The sequence below is a fragment of the Chamaea fasciata genome, unplaced genomic scaffold, assembly GCF_029207755.1.
Source record: "Chamaea fasciata isolate MVZ Bird 193981 ecotype frontalis unplaced genomic scaffold, bChaFas1.0.hap1 SCAF_1, whole genome shotgun sequence".
Taxonomy (NCBI): Eukaryota; Metazoa; Chordata; class Aves; order Passeriformes; family Sylviidae; genus Chamaea; species Chamaea fasciata.
In genome coordinates, this window is record NW_027094086.1 from 49,701,359 (window position 1) to 49,718,331 (window position 16,973).

The 16,973-nt window shown below is 41.6% G+C and overlaps 1 protein-coding gene across 8 annotated transcripts in view; it reads right to left on the minus strand.

The window, feature by feature from the left end:
• Window positions 1–16,973, minus strand: part of DLGAP1 (DLG associated protein 1) — a 403,833-nt gene that overhangs the window by 12,696 nt on the left and 374,164 nt on the right. For all 8 annotated transcript variants that reach the window (XM_066183026.1, XM_066183018.1, XM_066182983.1 and 5 more), the window contains 2 exons: window positions 14,508–14,599; window positions 5,563–5,981 (listed from right to left, as the gene is read on the minus strand). In XM_066183026.1, coding sequence (XP_066039123.1) covers window positions 5,563–5,981; window positions 14,508–14,599 — 511 coding nt within the window. The remainder of the gene's footprint in view (window positions 1–5,562; window positions 5,982–14,507; window positions 14,600–16,973) is intronic.

Consider the following 16,973-nt stretch of genomic DNA (forward strand, 5'->3'; position numbering starts at 1 on the left):
TTCCTCCCTTCTTGCTTTGACCTATCTTCCTTGTAAATCCAGTTCTCTCCTGTGACATTTTTGAAAACATGGACAATTATGTCTATTCTTGATGAACTTACAGGTATTTTGATGGAATTCAGCTACTGTGGAATGCCTCCTCACTATTACTGCTCTTATCTAGGAATCACAAAATATTATTCTAGGACAGACACATGACAATGAATATCCTTGTGTCTTTAACTCCCCAACACGTTCTTCTTTTAAAATATTCTTGAAAATAGACTTGGACTATGTGCTGTTCAAGCAGTAAGTTCTTTCTTCTCCTGGTTCTAAGAATTGCATAGGACCTGTTTTGAAATTGGAGAGCTCTATGTATTTCCCTCCTCCATGTCTCCATCGGAAAAGAAACAGGAAAACAACAAAATAAAAGAATTGTGAACACAAGCCAAAAAATAGTTATTGTCATCTGCTCTAACTTGGAAGGTGACTGCGTGTGTAACAAGGATAACAAAATATAAGAAAATAACCAAACACACCTGAAGTGATGTGAAAAGTCATCACATAGAAGCCAGGGGAGTTTTGAGAAGGGGCAGCTTATTTGGCCTGAAAACCCCAACTGATTTATTTGCATTTGAACTTTGACAGGCCCCAGGGTCTAACAAGTGACAAAGGAGGCACTTTAGGACTCCAGCTATCAAATGCCCTTAATGTGAAAACACCTGGTTGATAGGCAGGGCCCAAGCTAGGGAACAGAATACCAGGGACTTGCTCATTGCCCCAGGAGCAAGTGGCAGGAACAATAGCTGAAATTACAGGGACACAGCTTGACATTTGCGTTGCAGATGTTGGCTGGGCACGATGCATATGAAGCAATCCTGCCACAGAGCTGTCACAATCTATTTCCAAGCCAGGATGGACCAGCATTTTAGCCTATTCATGTTGACAGACCTACATTTAAATAACGCCAAGCATGACAAAAGCCAGGAAATTCAAAGTTAAAGCTACTGCTCAGGTCTTAAGCTCAGCTGTTAAGGAGAAAACAGCCAAATGGAACAAACTAAGGAAGGAGTAGTCCTTTCTTTGAGTCACATATACTTACAGGAGTGATCTCATTGAAATTAATAGGGCTGTCTGCATGAGCAAATGCTGTTCACTTGGATTAAAGCAGTTTCCATGTGTTCTCTGCCTTACTTGGCTTTTATTAGCACATTTCATGTTTTTTTTCCCTAACTAGATCGTTTCCTTGCTTGTGGATTTCACTTTTTGCCTTGCTAGCCTCTGGGCACTGGTAGGGCTTTCCTTGCTGGCTTTCCTTTGAGAAACCCTCGTGTATGGAGAAGTCCCTTCTGGGGACAAAAGAAAACCAGAACAAGAAAGGATGAGTTGGGCGTGTGGCCAGAGGCACGTAGCCAGGGGGATTCCAGCAGGACTCGGCCACATGTCAGGCTGATGATCATCCCTCTGCCCGGCTGCCCCAGCCCACTGCAGGATGAGGCTGTCTCACTCCTCTGAGCGGCAGAGACCAGGATTGCTTGGAGAAGCCCTGCAGAGGAATGGCAAATGGTTTTCCGTGCCTATGGCTGAGAGTGAACTCATGGGTCTTTTCTTTCTTTTGCCATGCACAACTATTATGAAAAATGTACCTTTTCCTAAACTTTATTCTCTCATGTCTAACCTTTACTTTTTATGTTTTCTTTTGGAACAATCAAAACAAACCAAAACAGCAGACAGTCTGCAAGTATTGCATAATTTGCCAGAACTGGATGAATTTGTGGAGGCTCTGGGCACTGAGGTTCCTGCAGATTTGAGGTCAACCTTCAGCCCAGAGGGCTACCATATAAACGCAAGAGAGTTATAATGACATGTCTTCCGAGAGCCCTGGTTTTCTGTTTTAGTTTTTACTTGATTGGCCTGGCTTGTCTCGCCACTAAACCCACATTACACCTGACTTGTGGTGAATCAAGCCTGCTGTTCGCTTCCGATGGTTATCTTTACACCAAAGCCACAGTATAACCCCATGTGAAAGAGAAACTTCTGGAGGGGGGGCAGGGGGAGGCAAAATGAAGCTTTCTGGTTCTTCCAAGAAGGTCCGTGCTCCATGTGAAATACAAACAGCAGCAAAAAACCCCTCCCAAGACAGGCCCAGGCCGTAGGACTATACTCCTGTGCCCACCGCTGGTGAGAAAAAAATGTGGTCAGAGCCGTGCAGGGAGCCGGGTCTGATGCTGCTGATTTTGTATGTAAATGGTGACAATAGAGGCCTGAGCCAACAGCCACCAACAACTGTGATGAGGCTCTGACTATTTGAAATTTTGCAGGGGAGAGGTAGGAGGAGCAAGCAGATGGTTGAGGGAAAAAACAAAAAAATATGTCAACAGTTGATTTCACTTGAGGTCTGATCCAAAGTGTCAATCAACTCTCACAAGGTGTTCAGCCTCAGATGTGTAACATCTTTCCTTTTTTTTTTTTTTTTTTTTTTTTTTTTTGTGAGGGCCATAGGGTTTGTAGCCAACTTCCCTGTAACTGCAAAATACACTGAAATCGTATCAAGTATGTTAGCTTGAAGTGTGAGTGGTGTTCATCTGCCTGTCACACATGCTGCGACTTTATCAGAAAATGATTTCAGATAAAACCAGAATATACTATACAATAAATAATTCATAGCAGAAAGGAAGCCACATTTCTCTCTATATTGGCATTTCATCATGCAGCCGCTGAACCACAGCTTGTTTTTATACAGAGCAGCAGACTCCATTTCCCAGCTAGAAACATTCAATCCCATCTGGTAGATTCATTCCCAGCTAGATAATACCCCACGTATCTATGTAACATACAAGCTACTGTCAAACAGCAGCGAGCCGTCTCCCCGAGACAGCTGTTCCACACAAGGGCCGCTTTGTCTGCGGGAAGCACGGATCGTTTTACGTGGAGCGCCGGGGGGATGAGCCCTCTGTCAGCTGCCACGGCATCGAGAAAACCTCGCTCATCACACGTTCTCGTTATTTTGTTATCTGGCCAAACACATGCTGGGGATGTCAGGCTGGAAACAAAGGATGCATTCCCTGCTCTGGTTATATTTCATTAGGGAAAGCAAAGCAAACGCACCTCTTCTCCTCCTTTCCTTTCGCTCTTTAAAGTTTATAGATGTATGAAAAAGATGTTTTTCGGGACAGGGTTTGTAACAACCAGGCTTTTGTTTCTGGCACTGCTGAGCGGGCAGAGTGGCCCCAGCCATATGCTTTTCCTTGGCACCAGGTAGAGTGGGACGTGCTGAGCCGCAGCAGAAAGCCCGGTGCAGCCTCTGTGGGAGGCAGCTGCCACGTGCCACAGCAGCTGACGGCGTCACGCAGAAATAGGGACTGCAACAGTGGCTACCAAACCCAGGTGACCCTTTTCCTCCTGCCATTTCCAGCAATCACAAGAAGCACCGGGACACATGCCAGGTGTGCTGCGAGGAGGTGTTGGGAACAGCCAGCCAAACCATTCCTCTTCCCCATAACTGACTCCTCCCACTGATTTCTCAAAGAGCCCTTTAAAACTGTCTTATATCAAAGACACCAATACACTGAGAGAAAATTCTGTATACAGATATTAATTTTCTGCATATATCAGCGTCTTAAAATTCACTCCATGTTCTTTTCCTACAACTTTATTGGTGCACCAACCACCTTAGTGCACAAATAAAATATTTATAGGTTGTTCTAGTATTATCAGTTCATAGAATGACAGAATAGTTTGGATTAGCGAGGACCTTTAAAAATCATCTAGTTTGAGCACCACTGCCATGGGCAAGGACACCTTCTGCTAGACCAGGTTGCCCAAAGCTCATCCGCCTGGCCTTGAACCCTTCCAGGGATGGGGCATCCACAACTTCCCTGGGCAACACCATTCCAGTATCTTGCCACCCTCATCAAAGAATGTTTTCTTTATGTCCAGTCTAATCTGTTATGACTTATAAAAGTTGTGTGTTTCCTGTTTGTTATTTGCTCACACTTCCTTTTCAGTCTAAAATCTTATAGTTTATTTGTTCATACTAGAGAAATAACAGAAAGCCTTTTATTCTGATACATGTTCAAAGAGAGTTTTGAATGCATTGATGGTGTGAGTTAAAAATGAGATTCAAAAGTTCTAGAACTTGGGCAATCTGGGTCTCTTTTTAAGGTCAAACCTTCCATCTATTTTCCTCAGAATAAATTGTTAGCCTATTATATAACATAAATTTTGTAGAAATATAAAACATTTACATATCTTAAAATGCAGGTTATCTTATACTTGCCATGAAAATCAATTTCCAGTTGCTTACAATTTTGTCTGACTTTGACTATCTAGATCATACCTTTTCATTCACTGGGTTGAATGGAAAGTTCCAGCAGAAACAGCTTATGTATTTTTAAGATTTTTTTTTCCAGTGTTAATTTCTTTCATAAATCAAAACCTTTACATTTCAAAACAATTCAAACTTCTTGCTTCTTGAGAGGAAAGGTTAAAAAAATTTAAGAAGCAATTCTGGAGCTGAAGTAGTAGTCCTTGCTTTGGTAGAAGCTAATTTGGGGTTTGGAAAAATATTACTTGTATATCCAGGAAAATATGATTAGGCATGCCTAAATTATAAAAAACTGAATTCTCTATAAGCAGCTGCTCCTTAGTGTTTCCCAGAAGCTCACTTCTAAAATTTGAAACAGCTTTATTTCCAAGGAGAATGTTCGTAAGCTCACAGATTTACCTCTGTCTAAAGTTGACAGCTAGCAATAATACTGTTCCTTGTAAGAGAAATTAATGGAAAAAACCCTTCCTTTTTTACTGGGAGAAAAAATTCTGGACTGGGAAACACATGCTCAGCCCTTCTGCCCTAATTAGAATGAGCGAGTAAGATTTGAACTACTCAACCCACAACCCGTCTGAGTAATGAAGGTTTACTAGACAGTCCTATTACCTTACAGGTAGGTTAATATCGCTGACAGTGGTGACAACTGAGATGTAGTTTGCACGTGTGTGGTTTTTTATCACACAATATGGAGAGCTTGTTTTATTGGGATGGTCAAAGCAAATGAGAACTGCAAGGGAGATGTAGGGAGGCTGGAGAGGGGAAGAGCGGGAGAGAAGACAACTTGGAAACATAACTGAAATCTCTTTCAGGAGGGAGAAACATCTAAATACTCTTATGTCAATCACTAATACTAAGTACTCTTATGCCATCTGAAAAGGCAACTGAAATATTAATTTACTTTAAAGGAACTACAATCTGTTAAAGTATATTCTAAGGTTATGAGGAGTGATTTCAAATAGAAGAGTTAAGAAACATTAATACTACAAGATCCCTAACCACACTCTCCTAATTATCTGTTGAACTATGCAATCTCAAAAGCTAATACCACTGGAGTTTCAGAAGTGCCGAGCATTTGCATTCCCTGTCAGCTTTAATAAGGATTATTATATACACACATACAGTCCTTTTGAGAATCACGACCATAGCTTCATTAGCTAAGTAAGAAAGGGCACAATACAGAATTCACAGGAGTGAATTTGACCTATATTAAATACTTCTTTGCAGTTGCAATATTATTGTGTGCGGTTACTTACTGTCCTCAGGTAAGTTGTTTTCACGTTCTTCTCTCTCCATCTGTTGGCACCAACCCTCCATACGATCTCTCTCTGCCTGAAGCAGCTTCAGAAACCAGTGGCCATCTCGCGGGCACACTGACCTTTGAACAGCTTCCAGAGGATCTTCAGTAATAGAGTCAATCCATGGGTCAGGAGGAGGTAAAATTGACGGATCAAAATCTGTCTCAAAGTCATCATCCACTGCACATGCATGGTAATGGTTTCCTGACCCTTGTATGCTAACGGTAGAGGTGCTTGCATCTCGGGAAAATTGTCTTGATATTTGTCCAGAACATGTATTGTCCTCTTGAGGGTCAATTATTTCAAAGTTCTCATGGAAATCCAGGTCTGCTTGCACAGCTGTTGTTACACTATTAGATCGTGTAAACCTGCGAAAGCTTTGAGGAGCACAAACAGAAAATGTTTAGAAAGTTTTTTCTAGGTAATTTGGTATGGAAGGACTTACTAAGATTCTGCCACTCTTCCATAGAATGGCAGTCACGTCTCCCAGTGCTACACTCAGGTGTTTTTTTCTTGAAATGATCAGCATAAGTTTTTTTTTCTCATTGCAAGCACACAAACAAGCTCTTTTTCCATGCAAGCTCACTGTTTATTGAGACAAGGACCTCTAATTGTTATGTGGTTTAACAAAGCCAAAGGCCAGCCCAAGAGAGAGATAACAGTGCCAGTAGCTCAGGATTTTAGGCTATGGATTAATGAAAAGTTAAAGGGGCCCAATTTTCAGAAGTGGTTTATCTTACAATTTTTAAAACCAACACCCCTTTGAAGTGTGAGATGTGAAAACACATCCAAACTCACAAGCCACATTTAAAAATCACACGTGAGATCAGTAAGATACTAATACCAATGAGTCTACTACATATGTAATATTATGCATTCCATTTATTCAAAAAATGTACTTTTAACTCAGATAAATATTTTTATTGCTTCTTCATAATTACTCTTCGTACTTATAAATCTGCCATCTCTTACAATTTTAGCGCCCATTGCCAGTGTCCAGACATTCTATATTTCACATTCAAACTTGAGTTTCAAAATGATCTCTTTTTCACCAAAGCTAGCGTTCTGCCTGTCTGTGTTACCCTCACTGTGATGGCTGCTCTCCTGTAGGCAGCTTCCTCTCTCCTTGCAGAGTTCCCCTGTGTTGGGGCATCTGAGGGCCGAGAACAACCCTGAAGGCAAAGGCAAGAGCAGGGGAGAGAGGAGGTTTGGGGATTTGGGTTGGAGTGGGTTTTTCTTTATGTAAACAGCACTTCAAATTCTGCAGTCCAAGGCATCTGATGTGAAAAGGCTGAGGAGTACAAAAAAGTGTAAGGAGTGAAAGACCATGTTGTTGCAGGGGGTGGTATTGAGAGCCCATTAGATCAGCAGTGAATTGTAGAGGACATGAGTGGAAAACAAGTGAGGCAGATTGCTGTCTTGCCCCATGATGAAAAAAAAAAGGTAGAACCACAAAGTAATTAACATAGATGCTTCTTAAATCAGTAATATTTAGGGCTCAGAATTAACGGTTTTGAACTGAATAGGGACAGATTCCCATCTCTTCTTCTTACAAACCCAGGATGCCTGTGCACTCATGCAGCCAGTAGTTAGTCTCCAGTTTGTTCTCAGTCTCACATCTACACTTGAAACTAGTGTTGGGACCTATTTCCCTGTGATATTTTGGCTGCTTTGCCCTTGCCAGTTCTGTTTTTAGTTTGTTCTCAAGCAGCAGTGAAAATGCTGAAGACATGGTGGAACTGGATGCTGGGTGCCATTTCACTTCTTTTCATTTATATTCCACCTTCCACTGAAGAGCAATAGCCAATTAGGCAAGTACAACTAACAGCAAAATTTCATCAAGTATATTTAGTCTGCAGCTGCTGAGGGAACAGATGGAAGGATGCTGAGGGAGAATTTAATGTCCTATATACCTGGTGCATCCAGATAGCTCAGGAGGACTGCAGCAGACTTCAAGGAGGATTGTAATAGGTCCCAGTGATAGAGGAAATTAATGTCTGTTGATCTGGGGCTTTGAGTGGAGTAGAGCAAAGCAAAACAGGAGTTGAGAAAGGTCCTCCAATTAAAAAAAAAAAACCAACAAAAACAAACCCAAATCCATTGCAGAAGAAGGCTCAAATTGACATCTCAGCCATACTAGTTTCAGGAAAACTTTAACAATAGATTGTGTACATATTTTTTTTAATAATCACAAGCATTTTAACATAGTGCCTGCAGCTTGCAGTTCTTTTGAAACAGACATTGTTAAATTATACAAAAGTAATGGTTGTGCTACTGTAGTTGTGCATGATGTGCACCAGCAAATTGAAAAATAAAGAGTGCACAGAATTCTTCAGCTTGGTAGTATTTATCCTTTAGAAAGCAGAGAAAAGCATTTTGTTATGGACTGATACAGCGGAAAAAGTTAGAAAGGGAGGACAAAGGTCACTGGGGAGATGGAATCCCTTCCATAGGAGAAAAGGTTTAGAAAACAGATGGCTGAGGAGGACTTTGAGAGATCTATAAAATCCTGACTAAGGGATATTTCACCATTTCTCCGAGCGCAATAACTGTGGGGAGGAAGGCAGCTGGTTGCAAGGCTTAGAGGTCTACAGATCTACATCTAATGAAAGGAAGTACTTCTTCACACAATGTGTAATTAAATTGCCACAGAATCCTGGAAAAAGCAAAGGTAAAAATAGGTTCAAAGAGAACTTGATCAAATTCACAGGAAGAGCCATTCCAAATATTCATGTTTGGTTTAGGAAGTCTCTGAACAACAGAATACTAAATTGGGAATGTCTACTGGGAGAAGTAGTGCTTAGTTCACACACTTTATACTTTACACACACTGCTTTATACTTTTCCTAAGTATCTGCTGTGGGCCCCTGGCAGACAAAAGCTGTCATATTAGTATTAGTGATTAGAAAGACACTAGCATTACGCTGACATTACAATGAAAATCTACTAGTCCAATCCATGTTAGGTTTTTTTTAGAAAGTGCTTTAATTTGACCACCAACCTGGCAAATCCCTTATCTGCACTGAAATACACACACACACCCAAACATGTGTGCCCACACAGGCACATGATGACTGAGGATTTCTTTTTAGTCATTTAGTCAGGGTTCACTGAGAGCCAGGGCATTAGTACACAGCGTACTTTTCCACCCCTTCCATAGCATTGGTGAGAAAAGCAAATGCCTTAGTCCAGGCTTGCTCTTCTCCATGTCCCTACCTCCATGTCACAGTCACCTTCTGCTTTCTTCAGTGCCCTAGACTCTGACACTCTTCTGTTTCAGAGGACCACTTGTGTTTCCAGTTTTGGCTTTTCAGTGTATGCCAAAACCCAAATGTGAAAGCATCAAAGTCTGCTTGACAGAAGGATGTGTTGTTGTAGTTTCAAGTCTTTCAAGGAGTGTTCCCTTACTGGGTTCAGGATGAGCTAGTACCACCAAACCCAGACTCTGCTTAACAAATGAAATAGAATGACCTACTTTTTTGCCTTTGTTTTATCTATATAATGATATGCTACAGGTTTGCGTGACAGTTTCTTGGCACTGGATTATGTGACTTATCTGCCTTGAAAAGAAAAACAACTTGGCAATAGAATATAGCGTCAGTTCAAAATTAAAAAAATACTTCCAAGGAAATGTATTTTGAGTAAAATGGAAATGCTGGTAGGCATGTACTATCCACCTGCCTCCAATTCATCTATATAAAATGCCTAATAGATGGTAAGTTTAGTCTCTGACACAGCTTCCTCACTCGCTTCCAGGATGTTTTACTCTTACAAAATACCATTTGTATCCCATTTGAGCCTTTTTTGCTTTGCTCTCAGTTAAAACTCCATACTAGAGGAGAGCTTTTGAAGCTAATGATAAAGTTTTTGCTACTTCTACCATGTAAAACACTCACAAGTCTACCTAAAACCAGGAAAAAGTTCAAAACAGAGGTTTGCTTCTTCTTCTCTTTCAGGCTTGGCCCTTTTGTAGTCAGTTGTGCCCTGCAGGCACAAGGTGTAATAATTACAGCTTCAGAGAACTGCAGCAGATATCTGGCTTAGGGTGCAGAAAGCCATGAAACCTCAGACTGGATAAACCAGTATGGAGAACAACAGAATGATGTGTTTTGAACAACAACAGGGTCACTTGTTGGCATTCAACTCTCAGCTTCTAAGGCTTTGGCTTTCTTTTGCAAAACATGTTTGCAATTCAACTAAATTGAAAAAAACCCTCAAACCCAAAACCCCAGAAAAGATCTGGATTTCAAACCAACTGATGCATGGTCAATCTCACAGGTATTTAGGTTAAACTCAGCCTCACTTTACCCACTGGCTCGGTGGGTCCTCCTCGGTGGTGGGCTTCTCTGCTAAGGCTGCAGCTGCTGTCAGCAGAACAAAACAAACTGCAGAAGGAGTTAGGAGATATGGTACCGTGTTTCTAATGGCAGGAACAATATTCCTGCTTCAACCCCATTCCTTGCAGCAGCTCATCTTTGTTCATCATGTTGTTTTAAGCTGGTTGGTTTATTTGTTGTTTTTTACTAACTCTTGGCCTTTGCAATGCAGAGCACAGATGCTGGCTGGAGTGCTCAGCCTCCCTCCAGGGCTTGGTCTGGGGCAGGGAGGCTATTGCCAACCAGCAGGGTGTGATCAGAAATTCATGGCCAATTCTGCCAAGGCCAGGATTGCAGCAGCCCACCAGCTGGGTGGGAGCCACCAGGGCTGTAAGTGGTCCCTCGGCTCACAGGCAGCTGTGGCCAGAGAATGAGAATGGCCCTGTCAGAGCCAGGACCTCCTTTGCCTTTTGTTGACCAGAGCAGCAGTTCCTCCTCCAAGCATGCACAGGGTGGGAGAGGATGTGGGGAATGAGTTTCACCAGGGTGGGACTGGCCAGAGGAACTGATGTGGGTTGCAAGGGACATTTAAAGGTCATCTAGTCCAACCTCCCTGCAATGAGCAGGGACATCTTCAACTAGATAAAGTTGCTCCAAGCCCTGTTCAGCCTGACCCCGAATGTTTTCAGGGATGGGACACCTACCATCTTCAGAATTTCTCACTGGAATGGCTTCCACCATGGAGAACACAGATAGCCAGAAAATGCTGTTGAGAAAAACCATACAAGCATTTCACAGAACCACAGAAGGGACCCAAAAGGGTCCATCCCTTATCTGGAAAGGACCCAAAAGGATCATCAAGTCCAACTCTTAGCCTTGCACAGGACACCTCCCAAATGTCAAATCATGTACTTCCTGCTTAGCTTACCCAAAATACAGACTTGAAAGTTCTAATGAGTGCAGGGTTGAGAAGTTTGAGTAGGACTGGCCTATTGTATTGGGAAGACACTAAAATCTGAGTATTTTTTGTTGGACAGTAAGTAATCGAACCCAAAAAACTACAGGAAAAAAACCAGAAAAATATGAGTTTATATAGTAACAAAATCCAAAGATGTGAGGGGTTTTTTTGTGGAAGAGACAGCACGGGGTATTTGTTTGATTGTTTGCTTTATGTTACCATATCGTTATTTCAAATGATTCCACTTTATACCATATGAAGAGGTGTGCTATGATAGGACGTACTTTGTGTATCAAGATCTTGTAGTAAGACGCACTTTTGTGTATCAAGATATGGGGGCATCTTCCTCAGTGACCCAGAAGCCAGAGAAGAGGGAGAAGGACCATCTATCTACTGCAGTCTCCTATGGCAGTGTTTTTACTCCAGAAATTACCATTGTTTCAGTATTCAAAATTCTTGTGATGGAGAATCAAGTACAATTACCAGCTGATGATACATCTAGAACAATAAGTGAGACAATTTTGGAGGTGAGAATGTAATAGGAGGAGATCTTGGGGCAGGCTAGATAAATTGTAAGAGAGACTAAAACTGATTACAGAGCTATGGGACTGAAAACCCCTTGTTCACAAAGAACGCATGCTAATTGTTTTTGGCAGAATAAATTATTTCTTTTTTTTTCTGCTTCAGTAGAACTGGTTGACTTCTAACAACTCAATTATCTTCTGTAAGTGAGGAGGGTGGTCCCTTGGGGTCAAGAAGAAGTTACAGGTAGAAAGAAAGGACAAACAGAAATGGACAGAAACTGAAATGCCCTGAGATGCATGGATGAGCTTCATTAGGTATACTTTTCAAAACTGCCCTGGAAGGAAAACAGGAAGAACATTTTGGTTAGGGTTTTGTCAGTTAGGGAAGGTCAGGTGAGCGACAAAAGATTAACAGCAGTAAGATCATGAAGTTAAAAGAAATGCATACCAATTTCTCTCCAAGAGAAAGACTGGGCAGAGTCACTCTATAAATGCTAGAAATCACAGAGATACAGGTTGGGAATGGGTGTGAAAAATGTTATTGAGAACCGGCAGCATAAAGAACTGAGGATAAGATAAATAGCAGCAGTGGATCCAGTTGTGTGTAATGTGGTCAGGTAGCAGGAAGCACATTTATCCTTTGAGCAGTACAAGAGGAGGAGGCACACTGAGGCATTGTCTTGGCAGGAGGCCCACGATACAGAAAGTGAAGGGCCAATGAAAGGTCTGAGGCAAGATGGAAGATTGAAGAGAGAGAGCTGTCCTGTGAAGATGCTCTGTTTTTTAATTACTTAGATCAAGAAATGGAGGCAAAATGTTTTGCTTACCTGATCCAAACACAGAAGAAGGAATTTTTAAAAGGACATGAAGAGGTAAGACTCCCTAGTGTGAGAATGACAGTTGTATGAGGTGGGGGAAAGGGGAAGGAAAGAGCAGGAATCCAGAAGAAGGCTGAGAGTTGTGGTAGCCTTTTGGTGCATTACACAAAGAACTTTCTTGCTTTGTAACAGTGTAATTAATAGCTTAGACTGTCAAGGAAACATGATCAATTTACTGTATTTATCCTTCCTGCTGTGTCATTCTTCTAATTTTACATTTACTTTTACATTAAGCCTGGAATATTTTTAAAAACACTAATTTCTCAAAGATTCAGCTAAAAAGGGCTTTTCTTAGGCTTTGCAGATGTTATGGTGCAGGGACAGTGAAGAATGTACTGTATTTACAATTCTATTCCTCTAACAGATAATCAATACATTGTGCTCTGCTGTGTTAGGAAAAAAAAAAAAAAGGAGTATGAGTGCCCAACTGTGATGATAAGCCCTTTGTGTCTTGAGTGCACTCATTTTCTAAGGATTAGGGGCTGTCCTTTATCAGCCAGTTCACTTCTGAAAGTCCATGATAGATTGCTGCTTGCCCGTCTGCTCCAAACAGCAGCAACCTCAACTTCATCAGCAAGGAAACCCCCAATCACAGCTGTCAGTAAGTAATGCAGAAATACTGCTTTCTCAGGGCGGACTCTCACAGGCAAATCTTAACTTTTTCTCTGGAGCAATAAAAACTGCAGTAGAAAGAGGATTTTGGAAGTAAGGTATTTACAAACAGCCATTTCTTTCTTTCTTTGTGGGGAGGGGGAGGGTTGGGCTTTTGGGGTAGTTATTTCCTTTGTGCCCAGGCTGAAGTGAAATGGTCCTTCAGCATCCATTCTAATATGCTCATTTATCTAGTGCTGGAGGAGCTGCGGATAAATGGGGCTAAGGTCTAACACATAAAGAAATGTCTGCCAGCAATAGATGTTTTCACAGGTTAATGAGGAACTTGGTAACAGCCTAGCAGGGTCATTGCAAAATCACATTTCTTTTTGCTGAAATCACTTTAGCCTTTTAAAACCACAGGAAAATGGTCTGCTACTTTACAGGGAGATTTGGTTGAATTGAAAATGGTGTAGACAACCTGCTACTTTTGAGTATTTTTAGCAGATGTAGGGAAAAAAACGGTGTGAAAATGGACATGTCCACTGGCTCCTGCAGTCAGCAAGCCAGAGAAGGGGAGAGGGCCTGAATTTTGTCAGCTCAGATTTACTGCACCCAAGTTTTCTCTGGAGAAATTCCAAGGATAATTTCCCCCACTGACAAGTCATACTGCACTGAGGCTTCACCTGTGACACAGGAGGGTACTGAGAGTTACCAAGAAAGTGACTCCAGCATCCAAAAGTCACACTGTGCCCAAGCAGCCTGAGAAAAGAGAAGCCAGACTTGTGTGGGTGCTTGGAGCCACAGTGACACTGGGCAGGCCTGCACACTCAGAGGCAAGAGGACAGTCTGGCTTTTCTTCAGCCACTGAGTCAGACACACTTCTGGGAAGGAAATAAGATTTGCAGTTGAGGTCAAGCACTCCAAAATTTTACATGTTTCCCAAGTGCTAAGCACAGTTATGCTGCCCTGCAATGTAGCTGCAAATTTGTCATCAGAAAGAAACATAACCCTTAAAGACAGCTGCTCTAGTTTATTTTTTCCATTTATTTTTTCTATTTATTTTTTCTTCTTTTTCTCTTTGCTTACTAACTCAGGATATACTGCATATTGTAGGGAGAACAGAGTTTTACAGGCTTGCTTTGTAATCTCAACTTTTTTTTGCAAGGGAGCAATTGTAATGCAGAGATGTCTGGGTGAGATACCGGAGTAAATGCATTCAGTTTGGCTCTGCCACTGCACTGCTACATGTGGCTGAAATTATTCTGCTGAAAAACAAGGTAAACTTTAAGTTTAAAGTTTAAACATAAGTTCTATGCTGCTGCAGTCATCCCAAGACTAATACTCCAGCTGCAACACTGTACACTATTTAGGCAGATTTTCTGGGAAAAAAAGAGATTAATAAAAGTATATGAGCCCTCAAAATATGTGACACTTCTATTTCTCTCACTGGTCCTGAAAAATCCTCCCTGAAAAACAAGAGCTACATTTATAAGACTCAGCTTTTCAGCTGAGTGATCTAACAATTCATTCAGGAAGCAGGTTTATGTGGTCATGTGTGCAGGAACTAGGGCTCTTAAAAATTAGTTGTGGCACAATTATTTACTTTAGAAAAACAATGTTAACTTTTACTTACCACTTCTCCTCCTCTACTTGAACTCCTATGGACTGGAACTTACTGGTTACTTTATTGTCACCTGATATGGTGGATTCTTCAGCACCATCAACCTTAAAAAACCCAAAACATGACAGGTAATTAGAATGTATTTTAGCAGAGATATCACCTGGCTACTTGCAGTTTCTATGCACCTTAACTACTAAGTGTCTGCACATAGACCTTGTACAATGAGTTCCTTCATCTAGTCAGTTTCTCTGTGATGTGCTCATTTCTGATGTTGTTAATGAATATTAATTATTATTAATCTATAAAACATTTGTGGTAAGACAATATTCATCCATGCAGATGGATTTTACCCAGTATTTTATGGAGGCTGGATGCCCACATTTGTCAGAATATTCTCTGAGCAGCTGGAACTCCAGGTATTGTGCCCCACCATTTGTTTGATTTTACCTTCGATCTCTACATGCATGCATATGTGAACTCATATCAAAATCATGTGTTTATTTTGTTTAAATGTTAGTGGCTCAAATCAGAGCACTGCAGAAAAAAAGATTTAAAGAAAGCAGATATGAGTCTTGGATGCATTTTCTTTACTGCTTCATCTTGCAAACAGGTGGTCCCCAGGAGCACGGGCTGGAACTTAGTATCACATCTCCATCTTCAGCCCCATGAAGAGATTTGTTCCAATGGTATAATGTTAAAATTTAACCACAGATGTGTCTCCCAGCAAAATCACAATATTTTGGATCCAATCAGTGTAGTTGTTAATTCCCAATGCTATATGGGATTGGGATATAGCATTATCCACTATAATGGATAGTCCTACAAGAAAACCTTTTTCCAGTAGACAGAATTTTTGGGCCATAGAAGTGTCATGAAGTGACCTGTAGCCTCAGACTGACCATGGCTGTGCAAAATATCCAACTGTAGTGGCTGTTCCACCAGCAACTTCTTGTTGAGAGCCACTTGACCAACCTGTGCAGGAAAAGTGCTCAGTGAGGGATGGGAGTTACAGAAGCTGTTCTGTGAGGTGAGGTACTTCCTTGGTACTGGGGGTTCGGGGGAGATAAATACACCTTAAATCCCAAAACTGACAGAGTGCAGTAACCTTTTGATGGAAGGGCTTTTCTTTGCTTTTTTGCTCAGCAGTTTACAGCAAGGGCTTGCAGTGTCCTAAGAGTGACTGAGGGGTGCAGAGGACACACATGGAGGTTCATCAGAAGTACACACTAGGTTTATTTGGCAGAGGAGGAAGAAAACCAGGAATATACCTGTGGCTAATGCAGCTTGCCCTGCTCTACAGAGATGGGTTGAACTATCATTAAGGTGTACAATTGGCCTCATCTCAGACTAAGCCGGAACTAGGTTCCCGTTACTCAGTGGAGGGAGACTGACTCTATACTGCCAGTCAGAGGACTGATAGTGTACCTACCTCCTTTAGGGCAGTTGTTCGTAAGAAGTAATTTCTGGCATTAACACCTATCTTAAGGTATTTCTACTCCCACACTACCCCTTCAGCTGTACCAGCATGACTGCTTGTGCAATGATGCTGCAAAATGGATCAGACAGCAGACTAGTGAAGTAAGTTGCTTTTATCTGTGAAGCCTGTCTGACTCTAAAAATATCATTGATGTGCACGTGTGAGGGTGGCACCATGCACAGGCAGGAATCCTGTAAGGCTGTATCCCTGCTGAAGGTTTCGCTTCATGTCATCCCAGTTCCAGGTGGTTTGTGCCACATCTTCATTGGTTTGTACACAAATCTGCCTTGGCAGACCCTCATGTACCATCATGATTATTTCATGTGACTATACTGGTCATCTGTAAACTTCAAAGTTTAAGAGGGAGATTGTCAAAGGCTTGAAGAGCATTTGGAGCTCCATCTTCCTCAGATCTCAGGAAAATGAGGCCTCTATACCTTTTCAAAAGCAGCGTTTGTTACTTGCAACACTACCTTAAGAAGAGATAGCAGGGGGGTGGCCTCTCAAGAAGCATGATTCATATTACCATTGTTCATTTTGACTTCTGCAAACATGAAAATTATTTACTTGTACCCATTAATTTCCAGAGTCTTTGCTAAGGAGTCTTGGTTTCTTGGATTGGTGAAATAAGGGATTACAATAATATAATGGCATCTTAAGCTTGGCTGGGAATGGGAGTACAAAACAGAGGAGTTTTCCTCTATCCCTGTCCCACCTGTATCTTTCTCCTGTGTTTAACACTGAACATCAGCCCTTCTTTCAGAACATACCCAAAACAAACAGCTGTGAAGCAGCAGAAGTCTACAACAAGGGCAGTGAACTGAATCCACAGGCAATAGTTATTATTGCTGTACCAAGAAGAAGTGAGAGAAAAGTCACAGCTTCTCCAGCAGCTACCCCTGGGATGGCATACCTCAGCACAGCACCTCTCATCTATCTCATCAGGCTGATACAGATATTTCATGGTAAATTCTTAGACTTTACTAATCAGATAAGCCTGT